Source organism: Salvelinus alpinus, chromosome 8 (assembly GCF_045679555.1).
Source record: "Salvelinus alpinus chromosome 8, SLU_Salpinus.1, whole genome shotgun sequence".
Lineage (NCBI taxonomy): Eukaryota > Metazoa > Chordata > Actinopteri > Salmoniformes > Salmonidae > Salvelinus > Salvelinus alpinus.
Window position 1 is genome coordinate 28,806,995 of NC_092093.1, and position 16,292 is coordinate 28,823,286.

Consider the following 16,292-nt stretch of genomic DNA (forward strand, 5'->3'; position numbering starts at 1 on the left):
CCCTGCTTGGAAGGAGACAAAGAAAGCCCTCTTAGTTTTTCCTTAGGAAGAAATGCCTTCCTAAACACATTACAGCACACTACAGCACACAGGTGGTTAGTGCAGCAGCTAGGCTTTCTTTTTTATAGGAAATAGTGCACATAGAACACATCTACTGCTTCTTAGACTTGCTTTCAATGAGAATGACATTTCACATTTCCATGTTAAATTGGTCTTGTCACCCAAGAAGTTACATATTGCAGCTTTAACTTGGAATGCATTTATGAATGCATTTAATAATAAATTCAATACAATTAGTGGATTTCCTTCTATGTTAAAAGTTTTTTTTTTTATATATTATTGAATTCCGTTTCAATGTCTAGATTCCGTGATTCCGTCGGCATTATTCGCAATTCAGATTTTATAGGACACTTCTATTTTTGTGAAGTAGACTGGGGGCTTTCTGAATACTCCCATTAAGGCACCATGTTTACCAGTGGAACTTCCTTCCAGTTCAGTTTTATAAGATTTGAAAGAGTCACCTCCTGGACTGAAAAACGGGCCAGAAGTGGAGCATCATGACTTAGGATAGGCCTACGTTACAAACTAAAATAAATTGCCTATTTCAACCAGCTCAAAAGTATTGGCCTATTATCGGTGTACAGATGAACACACACACACACACACACACACACACACACACACACGGCTGGATTCAAAACATATGCTCACAGTGGGAGAGAGGTCAGGACTAGCTGTTCCCTGAGTGCTTCTGGAACAAAGTGGGTCCGCTGATTAAATGGGTCAGTGGGTTAATTTAATAGCACTACTACCACGTCCAAGACGAGGAAACACTGTAGACTAATACATACAGGGAGAGGTCACACACCAGTCAATACTATACTAGGATGCCAAGACACAGTAGTAGTGAGAGCAGCTCATGTTGTTGAGACAGACGGGATGGGGGTGATTCAGTACAGTCCAGTCCCAGAGTAGCCTAATGGCATCAAAATCAAATTGTATTTGTCACATGCGCCGAGTACAACAGTTGTAAGTAAGCATTTTACTGTAAGGTCTACAAGTCCTTAACCAACAATGCAGTTTTAAGAAAATACTTACGAAAAAGTAAGAGATAAAAGTAACAAATAATTAAAGAGCAGCAGTAAAATAACAATAGTGAGGCTATACAGTGGGGAGAACAAGTATTTGATACACTGCCGATTTTGCAGGTTTTCCTACTTACAAAGCATGTAGAGGTCTGTAATTTTTAGCACTTCAACTGTGAGAGACGGAATCTAAAACAAAAATCCAGAAAATCACATTGTATGATTTTTAAGTAATTAATTAGCATTTTATTGCATGACATAAGTATTTGATCAGAAAAGCAGAACTTAATATTTGGTACAGAAACCTTTGTTTGCAATTACAGAGATCATACGTTTCCTGTAGTTCTTGACCAGGTTTGCACACACTGCAGCAGGGATTTTGGCCCACTCCTCCATACAGACCTTCTCCAGATCCTTCAGGTTTCGGGGCTGTCGCTGGACAATACGGACTTTCATCTCCCTCCAAAGATTTTCTATTGGGTTCAGGTCTGGAGACTGGCTAGGCCACTCCAGGACCTTGAGATGCTTCTTACGGAGCCACTCCTTAGTTACCCTGGTTGTGTGTTTCGGGTCGTTGTCATGCTGGAAGACCCAGCCACGATCCATCTTCAATGCTCTTACTGAGGGAAGGAGGTTGTTGGCCAAGATCTGTATCAAATACTTATGTCATGCAATAAAATGTAAATTAATTACTTAAAAGTCATACAATGTGATTTTCTGGATTTTTGAAATTACAGACCTCTACATGCTTTGTAAGTAGGAAAACCTTCAAAATCGGCAGTGTATCAAATACTTGTTCTCCCCACTGTACATGCTTTTAGTTTGTCCAATTTATTTTCCAGCGATTGAACGTTGGCTAACAGTACGGATGGCAAAGGCAGATTAGCCACTCGTCGCCTGATCCTCACAAGGCACCCCGATCTCCTTCCGCGAAATCTGTTTCTTTCCCCTGCGAATGACGGGGATGAAGGACTTTTCGGGTGTTTGGAGTATATCCTTCCCGTCCAACTCATTAAAGAAAAATGATTTGTCCAATTCAAGGTGAGTAATCGCTGTTCTGATGTCCAGAAGGTATTTTCTGGCATAAGAGACAGTAGCAGAAACATTATGTACAAAATAAGTTACAAAAAAATAGCACGGTTGGTTAAGAGCCAATAAAACGGCAGCCATCCTCTCCGGCGCCATCATATGTCTAGTCCACTGATCCAAGCCTGGACCTGATCAAAGCACAGGAACCAATGGAGCACGGGAAAGGCTCTGACGGTACTGCAATTACCAATAAGCTTCTGGGGATATCTGCTGAAGTGGCCATCATTATATTGGGGCAGCAGGTTAGCCTAGTGGTTAGAGCGTTGGACTAGTAACCGAAAGGTTGCAAGTTCGAATCCCCAAGCTGACAAGTTACAAATCTGTCGTTCTGCCCCTGAACAAGGCAGTTAACCCACTGTTCCTAGGCCGTCATTGAAAATAAGAATTTCTTAACTGACTTGCCTAGTTAAATAAAGGTTAAAAAAAATGTTTTAACACATCACTAAAGCCCATTCATGCCTCCATCTTGGTAAGGTAATGGTTCTCAAAGGTTTTTCCAATTTCAGCTTTTTAGTAATTCCGGTAATGACAAGGTCAAGCGTCGTAAATGGGGTGTTTGAGAATAAGATCCTCATTCTGAAAGCATATAAGTGAAATAATTCAATAAAAGTATGCTCATGTAAGGACTTCTCCTCCAGATTATGCATCATGGGTGAATTAAACCAAATTATTGGAGATTTTACAGCAACTTCAAAAAGTGTTACGGTAATGAGAAACATGTCCAGAGACAGTTTTTACGCAATAAATATGATGGTTTAATTTAAACTTCAACTAGTAAACAGTTTTTATAATTTATGGACAAACTACAGCAACATATTTCGTTTTATTCAGATAAATTAGGTTTTTCTTATGGAACATTTTATAAAATGACCGGACAAATTTCGGTAATGAGAATTTGGTGTGGAAATTACACTACCATAAACTAAACATCTTAGCCTATAGAATAATAGATGAATGTTGTAGATGCACCATGATTTTCAAACTTTTTTGTTACTGCCATGGATAAATCTAGTTTCCTGAGAATCACCCAATTTATAGACTTCATATAGTAGGTAAGCTATGTTGTTTGATCCATCCCTGTTTTCCCAAAGAACGCTTTGCTTTCAATTCACACACTTGTAGCCTAAAATGCAAAAACATTCTTCAAATGCAACATGTTTGGGCTCCCGAATGGCGCAGCGGTCTAAAGCAATGCATCTCAGTGCTAGAGGTGTCACTACAGAACCTGGTTCGATTCCAGGCTGTATCACAACCGGCCGTGATTGGGAGTCCCATAGGTTGGCGCCACAATTGGCCCAGGGTCGTTAGGGGTAGGCCGGGTTTTGCTGGGGTAGGCCGTCATTGTAAATAAGAATTTGTTCTTAACTGAGTTGCCTAGTTAAATAAAAAATAAAATGCATTTTAACAAGCATGCAGGTCTGATCAATGTCATTGAGTGAAGAGTCGGTATGCACAATTGCAGTCATGATTTGTATGCAGTGATGCCTCCGTATAGTCTAGCTGTTGCAAGGCTTCAGGACTGTCATACATCTACATGTCATGACAATGTGTCCAGCGATCTCTGTTTTGTTATATTGGTAACTCCCTCTCTCCCCCCCCCACTCCCTCTCTCTCCCCCACTCCCTCAATATCTCCCTCCCTCTCTCCCTCAATATCTCCCGCCCATTCTCGCTTCTGCCCGCCCGCTCTCTCTTGGTCCCGCCCTCTCTCCCTCCCGCCCTACCTCCTTCTCTCCAGTAGAGGTTGTGGTTGAGTATGAGTATGATGCCCTCCATGAAGATGAGCTGACCCTGAGGCTGGGAGACGTGATCAGGAACGTCCGCAGGATCGAGGAGGAGGGATGGATGGAGGGAGACTTCAACGGGAAGAGAGGACTCTTCCCTGACAACTTCGTCAAGGTGATTTAGAGCCTCTCCCCATTTTAAACAATATTGAGACACTGACCCAAAACAACTTCCGGGTTGACAGGTACACTAACAGTATTATAATATATGCCATTTAGCAGGCAGTTATTTTATCCAAAGTGACGTAAGGGTGGTCCTGGGAATTGAACCTGCTATCCTGGCGTTGCAAGCTCCATGCTTTACCAACTACAGAGTACTGGTTGCACACTTGGGACTTGTAAACCCTAGTGCACCATGAAATCTGGTCTTTCCGTTGAAGACATGCGTACACTTCTCTTTCTAATATGAAATGCGGTTGTCATGGTACTGATTGCAAATTGTACGTCGAGCTAGTAGTAGAATGTTGTGATGAAGTCACAGAGAGCGGCTGCTCTTCCCTTGTCCCTCCCTCCTGGCTGTAATCCAGAGTAGTGAGATAGGAAGTCTGGCAGCTTTGAGGAGGGATATCTCACTGTACTGAACTGAACTTTGCTCCCGGACACTGAGACTATTTTTCTTCCTCTAAGTGCTTCTGTGACTGTCTGAGACTAAAAGTTCTTCCCAGGAAATAATGTCTGAGTTGGAGGAGTCGGTAAGGGATTTACTCGTCTTTACTAAACATCAACATGACAGGGTTCTTTGAGGTGTGTATTATAATCAACAACTGCTCTTTGCCAGCGGAGGTCTTGATGTTTTGGGTGTTGGCGGTGCTGTCACAGTTTGCACTTTTGATACCTCAGAGGCTTAAATCTGTTTGTTTGGCTCTCCAAGGAGAGGAGGGAGAAAAGGAAAGAAACTCCTTTCCTCAATATGTGGTTGTTGGAAATAGCAGCCAATTATGCAAGAAAAGTTAGGTATTTTTTGTGTCTGGTACATTTGCCGTTTTGTTCAGCTTCACCACAGTGAGTTGTACAAGTCAGCGTTAAACTCTTAGAAAGTGTTATTGTTCTGAGAATGGCTGTTTCTCTTGGGATAGAGCTGAGCGTCAGCCAGAGGAGGATGTCTTTCCTTCTCTCTCCCCCCTCTCAGCAGTCTGGCTCCTCCCGAGGACTCTCAACTCCTTGCCGTCACTCTTGACTTGGTCTTTATTTTATGGATTGAATGAATCTTATTAAAATAGTTTTATAATTCAGGAGTCAGGACACTGGTTGGGACACTGGTCTCTCCTGAAACAGGAGTAAAAAAAGTGAAATGTGTTGTTTTACATGGTCAGCTATAGTAGTACGGCACCCCTGAAGCAAATTAGCGTTAAGTGCCTTGCTCAAGGGCACATCGGTATATTTTTCACCTTGTTAACTCGGGTATTCGAACCTGCGATTCGGATACTGGCCCAACGCTTTAACCGCTAGGCTACCTGCCGCCCAGTAGAGAAGAGTCTTGCTGTCCAGTGTGAGAGAAGCAGCCAGTCAGCAGGACACACACAGCGTTCCTGTCTGTCTCCTCTTCCTCTGCTGTGAAAATACCCAGTCAGCATGTGTGAACCAGGAAGCGGATGGAGCGGGGAAGAGCAGGGGTGAAAGTAGGTTTAATTTCTTACTGGTACGGGACACCCAGATGAATAAAAACAATGTTGTCTGATCGATGTTGGACTTCTGAGTGGAGCAGGGGTCTAAGGCACTGCATCTCAGTGCAAGAGGCGTCACTACAGTCCCTGGTTTGAATCCAGGCTGTATCACATCCGGCCGTGATTGGGAGTCCCATAGGGTGGCGCACAATTGACCCAGTGTCGTCCAGATTTTGCCGGGGTAGGCCGTCATTGTAATTAAGAACTTGTTCTTAACTGACTTGCCTAGTTAAATAAAGGTTACATTTCAAAAATACATATAATTGGCCTACGAAAGGGGAGACACAAATACAATATTTGACCGACCGACTGTCGATTTGGCCTTATGTAGCATAATTTGAAATTGTGGTTTTTTTTACGTTGGATAGAAGTAGAGACTCGGAAATAGAAAATTGTATATCATACATGACAGTTGAGGAACAATGGGAAAGTAATTCTGCTTTGAAAGTTGATAAACTTGCAACCTTACTTTTGAGAAAATGACCCAACTCACCCAACTCATTTCTAAGTTAGAAAGGATTACCTACATACTGACCAACTCATATTATAGACAGAAGCGAGCTACATGGCAGACCAATCTGAACTTCTCTCTAGGCATGTCCAGCCCCCTCATTATCTCAGCCAATCATGACTAGCGGGAAGGTTGCTCGCTTTTTCCATGGCTAAACCAACTAGTCTTGTAAATTAAGTTGTATTCCTATTTACAGATGGCATACACGTTTGTTATTAAGGCACATGAAAGTTCACAATGTTCCAGAAGACAATTCTTCCCCCAAAAATATTTTGATTTTTAAGTTTACGTTCAAGTGGCTCTCCTGTGAAGTAGTGACACGCAACATACGCCTAGTTTTCTGAAAGGAGTCACATATGACGTCCATCTAACCTGGAGGAGGATATTATCGTCCAAAAACAAACAAAAGTGGCACAGACCCAATGATCAAGACATTGAATATGCACACTCAGCAGGGATTTGGCCAATGTTCTCCGCTGGTGCAATAGCCATTTGCTTTTCGAACAGTTTTTCTGCGATTTGTATTTTTTTTAATTCTGATATGCCTGGCTGGGTCTCTCTGCTTTTCACTGACAGTCACAACTTAACAATCATCTACACTGAACAAAAATATAAACGCAACATGTAAAGTGTTGGTCCCATGTTTCATGAGCTGAAATAAAAAATCCCAGAAATGTTCCATACACACACAAAGTTTATTTCTCTCAAAATTTGTACACAAATTTGTTTACATCCCTGTTAGTGAGCATTTCTCCTTTGCCAATATAATCTATCTACCAGGTGTGGCATATGAAGAAGGTGTGGCATACGAAGAAGCTGATTAAACAGCATGATCATTACGCAGGTGCACCTTGGAGTATTTCTGTATGTAATAAAGCCCTTTTGTGGGGAAAAACTCATTCTGATTGGCTGGGCCTTGCTCCCCACTGGGTGGGCCTGGTTGCTAAATGGGTGGGCCTATGCCCGCCAAGGCCCACCCATGGCTGCACCCCTACCCAGTCATGTGAAATCCATAGATTAAGGCCTAATTTATTTATTTCATTTAACTGATTTCCTTATAGGAACTGTAACTCAGTAAAATCTTAAGTTGTTGTATGTTGCGTTTATATTTTTGTTGAGTGTATTTGGCCATTTGCAGCTTCAAATCTTGACATGGTTGGACTTTGTGCCTCTTGAACTCCAATAGTAGTTGTTCTTTACAACCTTGCAAGTGGAACAGTAGTAGTCTGTAATATGATCGTTTGATGTCAATTCAGCATGTGAAGACTTTGCAAAGCAAGTTTCAAAAGCAGGTTGCCATAGCTCTCATTTGTTCAGTGAGGTGGACTCCACTAGAGACTGGGAGCGATTCCATAGTGCTTCCTTACAGCGTTCCTGGGAGTTTCTGGCAGGGTGAGTGGAGCGGGCTGTGGCTGGCTGGCTGGCTGCTGTCCTAGCCCTGCTCAATGGCCTGAGCTGGAGAGGAAAGGAAGCAGGTCTCAACATGAGCAGACAGGTTCACGGAGTAGTAAAGCATACACTCACACATTCACTCAGAGCATGTACTATATTGTATCAGTTATTATAGTGGTTAATGCTGTGGAAATGTTAAGGTGAGAGACCTGTGTCAGCAAACTTTTAGTACAGTAGATCAATAGTGTGATTGTGTATGAGGAGTCTAGTTGTTGTGAGTTTTTGTATGTTTATGAGGAGTCTGTTAAAGTGCTCTGAGGAGGAATGACCCTGTGTACTTCCTGCTGCTCAGCTCTGTGAATCATAGCATTTCTGAGGGCGTGAACTACAAAATGGTTGATTCCACCTGGGCAGTTAAAGGGAAACCTTGGCCTACATGAACTTAGCCTTTGGCTGCTTCCCCCCACGACACACTATTCAAATCTTGACATGGTTGGACTTTGTGCCTCTTGAACTCCAATAGTAGTTGTTCTTTACAACCTTGCAAGTAGAACAGTAGTAGTCTGTAATATGACTTAACAATTTACTAAACTCAACAATTTACGATGGAGTTGCGTAACGACTAGTGTGGGCGGACTGGAGCGCCGATGTAACATAAGTTACTTTTTAATCCTGCGTTGTTGGGAATGGGTTTGTAAGTAAGCATTTCATGGTAAACTCTACACCTGTAGTATTCGTTGCATGTGACCCATACAATTTTATTTTAAAATAATGTTTTTATCCAAAACTAATTATTTGGATAATCAGTATTTTTTGATTAAAACATCATTTTATGTGAAGTCGGAGCTCCAGTCCGCCCACGCTAGTTGCCGCTCAACAGAGCCCCTGCCCAGCAACTGAGTTGAATCTGCTAACATAAACTTAAATGTTAGGGTTAGATGAAGTGAGAGCCTATACATGGTTGGCCTGTGAAAGTTACTTTACAAGTTCAATATGAAGGCATCAGATATTTTGGCTATATCAGTTCATGATTGTAGGTTTTGTGTTCAGGGTTGTGGCGATCGTGACATTTTGTCAGGCGGTAAATGTCATGCAAGTAACTGCCGGTCTCACAGTAATTGACCGTTAATTAACATAAACACGTTTGGCATCTCCAGGCCTCTACAAGCCACTGATGCGTGCTTTTGGAACATCTACATTTAAAAAACATTTTTTTTCTTCAATCCATTTAATATAAAGCATCACAATAACTCCATTATTTATTTTAGGCAGGTCTAAAGAAGCATTATGATATGAACAAAATGTGTTTCAGAAGAACAGAATAGCATATGAGCTAGAGTATGAGCGTAAAAGTGATATACCTCGTACCCCTGCACATTATCTCAGTACTAGTACTCCTTGTATATAGCCTTGTTATTGTTTTATCGTGTTACTATTTCCTATTTAATTTAGCAAATATTTCTTTTACTTTTTAACTCTGCATTGTTGAATGGGCTCGTAAGTAAGCATTTCACGGTAAAGTGTACACCTGTTGTATTAGGCACATGTGACCAATAAAATAGTATTTGATCATTTAAAACAAGTTCTATATGCTAGATTTAGAGTTATTTGACCACTTTAGTTGTGAATGATACAATCCTTAATGTCTTTAGAAATTAAAAACATATACTGTATGGGCAGCATGATGCAACTATATTGATGATTTGGGAAAAAGTTGCAAAAAAAGCTCTGTTTCTTGCCTCAGGCTGCAAGCTGTTCTCTCATCAAGTGATCATATTCTCACCTATCAGACTATTCTCAATTTAATCTGGTCTTTACTAATATGTGAAATTAATTTCAATTTAAAATACGCCCTTATCAAATGGGCAGGAACAAGGGCAGGAACAAGGGCAGGAACAAGGGCAGGGACAAGGGCAGGGGGAAAAAGACATGTCATTTGTATGTACTTGAATGGCGAATGGAGGATGCCATTTCCAACGGTTCATTTTGGTTTTTACAGCTGAGCAATGTGCTTAATATTAGCAGCTGAGAAATAAATACGTGTGTGTGTGTGTGTGTGTGTGTGTGTGTGTGTATAGGGGGGGGGGCTGGGACCATCCTCTTTTTTTAAATGGCAACCATCATTCTGTAGCTAAAGGTAGTGTCAGCCTGTTCATTATGGAAAATATAACAAATGCCTTATTACTAGACTATTCAAAATCAAATACAAATTCACTGTAATTGTAGGCTAACTATACTCTGTAAGCCACCCTGCACTATCGATAATAATACAGTCCACACTCAAGGGCTATAACAAGAGTTTGTTTAATTTTGGTGTAGCCTATAGGCTAGACCAATTATGTACCAAAGACATCTTACACAATAAAATAATAATTCTGCTGTGCGTAATATATAGTAGTCTATTAGGCTATGTATTGTATAATGGGACAATAATTTTTGTTGTTGCTTGGGCTCGTGTAGGCCTATGCATAAGCTCTAATAAATGTTTGGAGGTTCTACATGTGACATCTTAAATGCTTTGTTTTAATCGTCACCTTAGAAAGCGCTGTCAAATTGTTTTTTGAAACCAGATACACAAAAAACATGTTTTCCACTCAGTTGCAACCTTTTGTTAAATGTCTTTCCTCAAATTGTTTGATCACAATGTAGCATAACGGTGGCTTTTTAAAAGCATGATACTGTTTTGATAAGTGTTTGATGTGATTTTAGATTGCATGTGCATTGACGTCAGAGTGATTAGAGGGACAATACCAGGCCACTAGTGACCTGACTGTCATTAGCGAGTTTGGTACTTACAACACATCAGCACCATGTACAGAGCACATAGGAGATTTGACTGCGTTCATGACCCATGACTGCCGGTGTGGCGCAGGTTTTCTGCTAGGAAAGTGTTGCGCCGGACAACGTGACCCGGGAAGATTTTAGTTTACTGGCCATTTTGAGAAATTTACCGGACCCATATGCATTGGGTGCGTAATCCATTAGTGCGTCCTCCTACGGTGCTCAGAATGACATAAATCACTTTTAGATTATGGTTATTCTTCTTAACAGTACATGCAACTCCTGTAATGAAGCAGCCAATGAAACATCATTTTCAAACATTCACGGGAAAACACTATTCTAAACCACGCACCTGATGAGAGTTGTTCCATATGTGACAGATTAAAATCTCTGTTAGAAACTTAGATGCAACAACTAGGATTGGTTGCTATTACTAGGATTGTGCCTTTTTGGCTTCTGGACAACGAAAGAAAGTTGATATGAAAAGACCAGGAGAGAAACGGCACATGAGGAATTCTTTCATAGGTCCAATAGGCTCGGGAAGTAAATTGAAATACATTTTTCAAAATGATATAATTACTCCTGTCTGTACAGAAACAAATAAAATCATTAGTAATACTTCACCAGAAAGCATGACTTAGCCACAGAGGAATCATGGATCATTAGCTTCTTTAAAATGTTTTGCTGTGGATTGTTTCAAATCACAAGCTTGTAAGCCTATGCCTATTTGGGAAGCCCGCAAGACAATAAGTTTAGATGATTATTGAGTTGCGGCTGTCAGTGAAAAGCATCTCAGTGCATTCGGAAAGTATTCAGATGCCTTGACTTTTTTCACATTTTATTACGTTACAGCCTTATTTTTAAATTGATTACGTCCCATCATCAATCTACACAGAATACCCCATAATGACAAAACAATAAGAGGTTTTTAGAAATTTTCTCCAGAGATGTTCGATCTGGTTCAAGTCCGGGCTCTGACTGGGCCACTCAAAGACATTCGAAGCCACTCCTGCGTTGTCTTAGCTGTGTGCTTAGGGTCGTTGTAATGTTGCAAGGTGAACCTTAACCTGCTCCAGAGTGCTCTGGGGTGTTCATCAAGGATCTCTCTGTACTCTGCTCCATTCATCTTTCCCTCGATCCTGACTAGTCTCCCAGTCCCTGCTGCTGAAAAACATCCCCACACCATGCTTCACCGTAGGAATGGTGCCAGTTTCCTACAGATGTGACGCTTGGCATTCAGGCCAAAGACCAGAGAATCTTGTTTCTCATGGTCTGAGGCCTTTAGGTGCCTTTTTGGCAAACTCCAAGTGGGCTGTCATGTGCTTTTTACTGAGTAGTGGCTTCCGTCTGGCCACTCTACCATAAAGGCCTGATTGGTGGAGTGCTGCAGAGATGGTCGTTTTTCCAGAAGGTTCTCCCATCTCCACAGAGGAACTCAGAAGCTCAGTCAGTGACCATCAGGTTCTTGGTCAACTCCCTAACCAAGGCCCTTCTCCCCCGATTGCTCAGTTTGGCCGGATGGCCAACTCTTCTTCCATTTAAGAATGATGGAGGCTGTCTTCCGTGTTCTTGGGGACCTTCAATGCTGTAGAAATGTTTTGGTACCCTTCCCCAGATCTGTGCCTCGACACAATCCTGTCTCGGAGCTCTACGGACAATTCTTTCAACCTCATGGCTTGGTTTTTGCTCTGACACACACTGTCAACTGTGGGATCTTATATAGACAGGTGTGTGCCTTTCCAAATCATGTCCAATTAATTTAATTTTCCACAGGTGGACTCCTACCATGTTGTAGAAACATCTCATGGATGACCAATGGAAACAGGATGCACCTGAGCTTAATTTCAAGTCTCATAGCAAAGGCTTTGAATGCTTATGAGACTAAGGTATTTCGGTTAGTTTTTTATAAATTTGCTAACATTTCTGAATAGTCCATAATGACAGAGCAAAAACATGTGTTGTGTGTAGATTGAGTCCAAGGGGTCTGAATACTTTACAAATGCACTGTATGTGTGAAGATAATGTGTCTTGCATATAATTAACATTTTAGACAGGAAAGGGAGGGGTGCGTGGCGAAGATATAGGCGAGTCTCTCTCCAGAATGGTTCAGCTGTCTCCCGCCAATTCTTGCGCAGTCATTGTTTCATTGTGTGAATTGTTTGCCCTTTGTTTGTTTGTTTGTTTATTTTGATCAATTCCCATTACATCCATCACCAGAAAGTAAACAGACGTATTGGGGAATTGATAAAAAGAGAAACTCAAGTCTAGACAGAATTGCAGGCAGACAGGCTGAGTAGAAAGATGAAGGCTACTGAAAGAACCTGAATTTATGTTTTTGTCGTTTTTATGTATGTTTACTTAGTTGACAATGGAATTTATTGGCCTACTGCTTCATTAGGCTATGAGTTCCATGCCCTAATTTCTTTAGCTGCCAATAGATCTCGGTGCATCAATGTGTCCACATGGCATAGGCCGGTGCTCTCACTTTAGTTGAATTTTAACTTTTAGATCATTTTCATTCAGATTTCAGATTTTTATGATTAGCCACGTGACAATGATTGAGAAACAAAAACATTATTTGAAATGGAACTGTTCCACAAAAATGTGCAACTGTTCCTCTTGTAATATAGCCTAAAATAATCATTGTCCTCTCTACTGTGTGTGTGTGGTGGCAGGAGGTAAAGGAGCCCAAGGAGGTGAACGTGACAAAGGAGGAGGCCGAGGAGGAGCTGCCCCAGCGGAGAGAGAAGAGTGCAGGGAACGTGGCCAACCTGGTCCAGAGGATGAGCACCTACGGATTCCCAGCTGGGGGCTTCCAGCCACACTCACAGCCCCGTGGACTCAAGAAGAGTAGGTTGTGCGCTGGCTGTGCTTTCATCTTTATAATCACATGTTGTCTCCACTGAAGCACTAAGTGAAACACTAGGTAGAATTCCATTCATTTCTGTGGACTTAATCTGCCATAGGCTAAAGCCTGCTGCACACAGAGGGAACCAACACATATAACTCTCAGAATAAACTGCTTTCATTTCATGTTTCCCAACACTGTGGAAGGAAGGAAATCAGATGTCTGTCCTCTGAAGTGTGTCAAATCTATTAAAAGGATTGTAGGTGCATACTGGATATAGCCTATATTTCCTGCTGCTGTATTTGCATGTCTGTCTGTCGAGCCTTTGTATAGCATACACACATTCTCTTGTGTGACATTGGTGAATAGAACTTGATTGAATTGTGTCAACAGCAGCAGGGTTTACATGAAGGTCAAGTCCCTATTGAAATGCAGCATTAAAGTGGAGATGACGAACTTCTGATAATCATGTTCGTCTCTGCAGGAAACTCCCACTAGCCCATGCCTCCTCCAATCCAATGCTTTTAGATTTGTGGGAAGAAGTGAATGAGTGTACCCTTCAGAAGAAAGGAGATATTATTGGAACTCAGCCCCTGTGTGCAGCTGTGCTTGTTCAGAGGGGCGTGTCCTGCCACAGGAGCACCTTGCTGAAAAGTCCCATAGTGCTCCTAGCAGGAGAGGAGTGTTCTCCTCCTCCACTTCCTGGATCCAGACACCCTTCCCACACTGCCCTCATGCACACCAGGGTGTATAAACACATCATAAACAAACACCCGTGCACGCGCTTCCAGGATGTTGATGCCATTAGCCGACCTATTGAGCAGCGAATGGACTGATGTAACTGGTGTTCCCAGCCTTCTCCTGTCTTCTGTTGTTGTTGTTGCAGTGTCTAAGAAGCGGCAGTGCAAGGCGCTGTTTGATTACGTGCCCCAGAACGAGGATGAGCTCGAGCTGAAGATAGGGGATACCATCGACATCAATGAGGAGGTGAGGCTAGTGCTTCGTTACACTGCCCTACATTTAGCTATTTACATATGCTGCTCGTAATGACTTTCCTGCATTGGGTTACCTTACCTGTGCTTTATTAAACGTGTTAGACACATTTTTCTGTTTAGAGTTGATTTGTCTGTTGAAGTTGTAGAGGTTAGGATTGCATGGGAGAATGAAAGAGAAATTGCCATGCTCTTTCTGTAACTAATTTACAGCCTAATGGTGTTTACACATGACCATATTTACATTGGATGCAAATCCTAACTCACAGCTAATAGTTCTTTAGGTAGAGCTGAGAGATTAACAACATTTTTGTTGTTTTCCGCTTTTTGGACAACTAATTGATCTGTTCAATTATTTGAATTCCATTTAGTTTTTTTAGTTTTTAGTCAGCTCAATGCACAGTTTTCTCTGGCGATTTATGACATCAAGCCAAAACTGTAGGGAGTTGTAGTTTCCAACAGGCCAATATTCTGCATAGTTTAGCGTAGAAAACGTGGTAATTAACTACAATGACCATAAACTATTGCACACCTACTTGTCCAGTCTGTGTGGGGCAAAACACTGAGGGGATAGAGAGCAGTTGCTTCGTGAGGTATCTCTACCTGAAAATACATGATCTAAGTGATTGATAGTTGGTTTTCAGCAGTCATAAAAGTATACCTTATTTACTTTGAACTACTAAAAAGGGGATTTTGACAGACAGCATAGTCAGCAGCTCTGTAGAGATGGGTGACTTGGAATGAAATAAAACAAGTAATCAAATAAAACAAATGTAATGTACACAACAACTGAAATATAAGTCATGTGAATAAATGATGGTTAATACGTGATAAGCAGTAATGGGCAGTCACTACCATCATGGGACTTTTATTCATCGTTTTATTCTGTGTTACAGCATTTAACCCGCATAATGAATTGAATGTTTAAAAACAGAATCAAAACAACAACAATTTTATTTTTATTTTTTATAACAAAACTGACCTCAAAAAAGCACAAATCGCTCAGAATAACCTTAGGCTATAGGCTAATGTTGGAACTTGGTGATGTATATGGTATATTATTCTAAGGTGATTAGATGTGTACATCAGGTATTCAGAGGGTTCTGATTGGTTGTTCCAGGTAGAGGAAGGCTGGTGGAGTGGAACCATGGACGGCAAATCAGGACTGTTCCCCTCCAACTTCGTCAAAGAGATTGAGACGAACGAAGATGAAGAAACGAACGACGTAACAGATGAAACTGGTAATAATGGAGCTAACGGAGCGTGACTCGTGTTCAATCGGAGCATGTCATAACAAGTTAGAGCTGCTAAAGGATTTTGTTTTTTTGCTGGACTTCCAGGCTTCTGTTTGTATTATTGTGTCTAGGTAAGAGGCTATAGTGTGTGTGTGTATGTGGGCGAGCGTGTGTGTTCTTCTACTGCACGTTTTTGTTTTCTTCCATTCACATTTTACATTGTGTCCTTCCCACAGACGTTAGCGGTAAAGAAGCTCTGCTTCTCCCCACCCCCACCTCCCCCATCCACCCCTCTCCAGGCAACGGAGTGATCGCCCAGCCCAAGAAGATCCGGGGGGTGGGCTTCGGGGACATCTTCAGGGAAGGCTCAGTCAAGCTGAAGGTCCGCCTGCCCAACTCAGAGGGAGAAGAGAAGAAAGACAAAGTAAGTGAGCTGAGCCAGGACTGAGAGATGCCTGTCTGAGAACTCAGGGTGTCATGGACCTCAACAGGTCCCGATAAGGCTTAAATACTTCCCCTTAAAATATGCCAAAGTCCTCTGAGAACTAATTCACAATTGAGAGGAAGATGGGCATGCTTTTAAATGTCCAAAAAGTTTTCAACTGTCATATGTTAGATAACTGTATAAAACTAGTAAGGAATGTTTATGGTCAGTGGTGGGAAAAATTTCCCAATTGTCATACTTGAGTAAAAGTAAAGATGCCTTAATAGAAAATGACTCAAGTAAAAGTGGAAGTCACCCAGTAAAATACTACTTGAGTTAAGGTATTTGGTTTTAAATATAGTTATGTATCAAAGTCAATGAAATTGATAAAGTATAAATCATTTCAAATTCTTTATATTAAACAATCCAGACGGCACGATTTTTCTTCTTTTTTAAATTTACGGATAGCCAGGGGCTCACTCCACTCA

General features: G+C 41.5%; 1 protein-coding gene across 6 annotated transcripts in view; it reads left to right on the forward strand.

Moving 5' to 3' along the window:
• LOC139582879 (CD2-associated protein-like) overlaps positions 1-16,292 on the forward strand; it is a 114,177-nt gene that overhangs the window by 46,766 nt on the left and 51,119 nt on the right. For 2 of the 6 annotated variants that reach the window (XM_071413296.1, XM_071413294.1), the window contains exons 2-6: positions 3,915-4,072; positions 12,981-13,155; positions 14,040-14,140; positions 15,266-15,386; positions 15,617-15,804. In XM_071413296.1, the coding sequence (XP_071269397.1) occupies positions 4,019-4,072; positions 12,981-13,155; positions 14,040-14,140; positions 15,266-15,386; positions 15,617-15,804 (639 nt within the window). In that variant the 5' untranslated portion in view covers positions 3,915-4,018. Of the gene's footprint in view, positions 1-3,911; positions 4,073-4,499; positions 4,650-12,980; positions 13,156-14,039; positions 14,141-15,265; positions 15,387-15,616; positions 15,805-16,292 lie in introns of those variants that run through there. The other 4 variants (XM_071413295.1, XM_071413293.1, XM_071413297.1 and 1 more) reach the window with 3 other exon arrangements.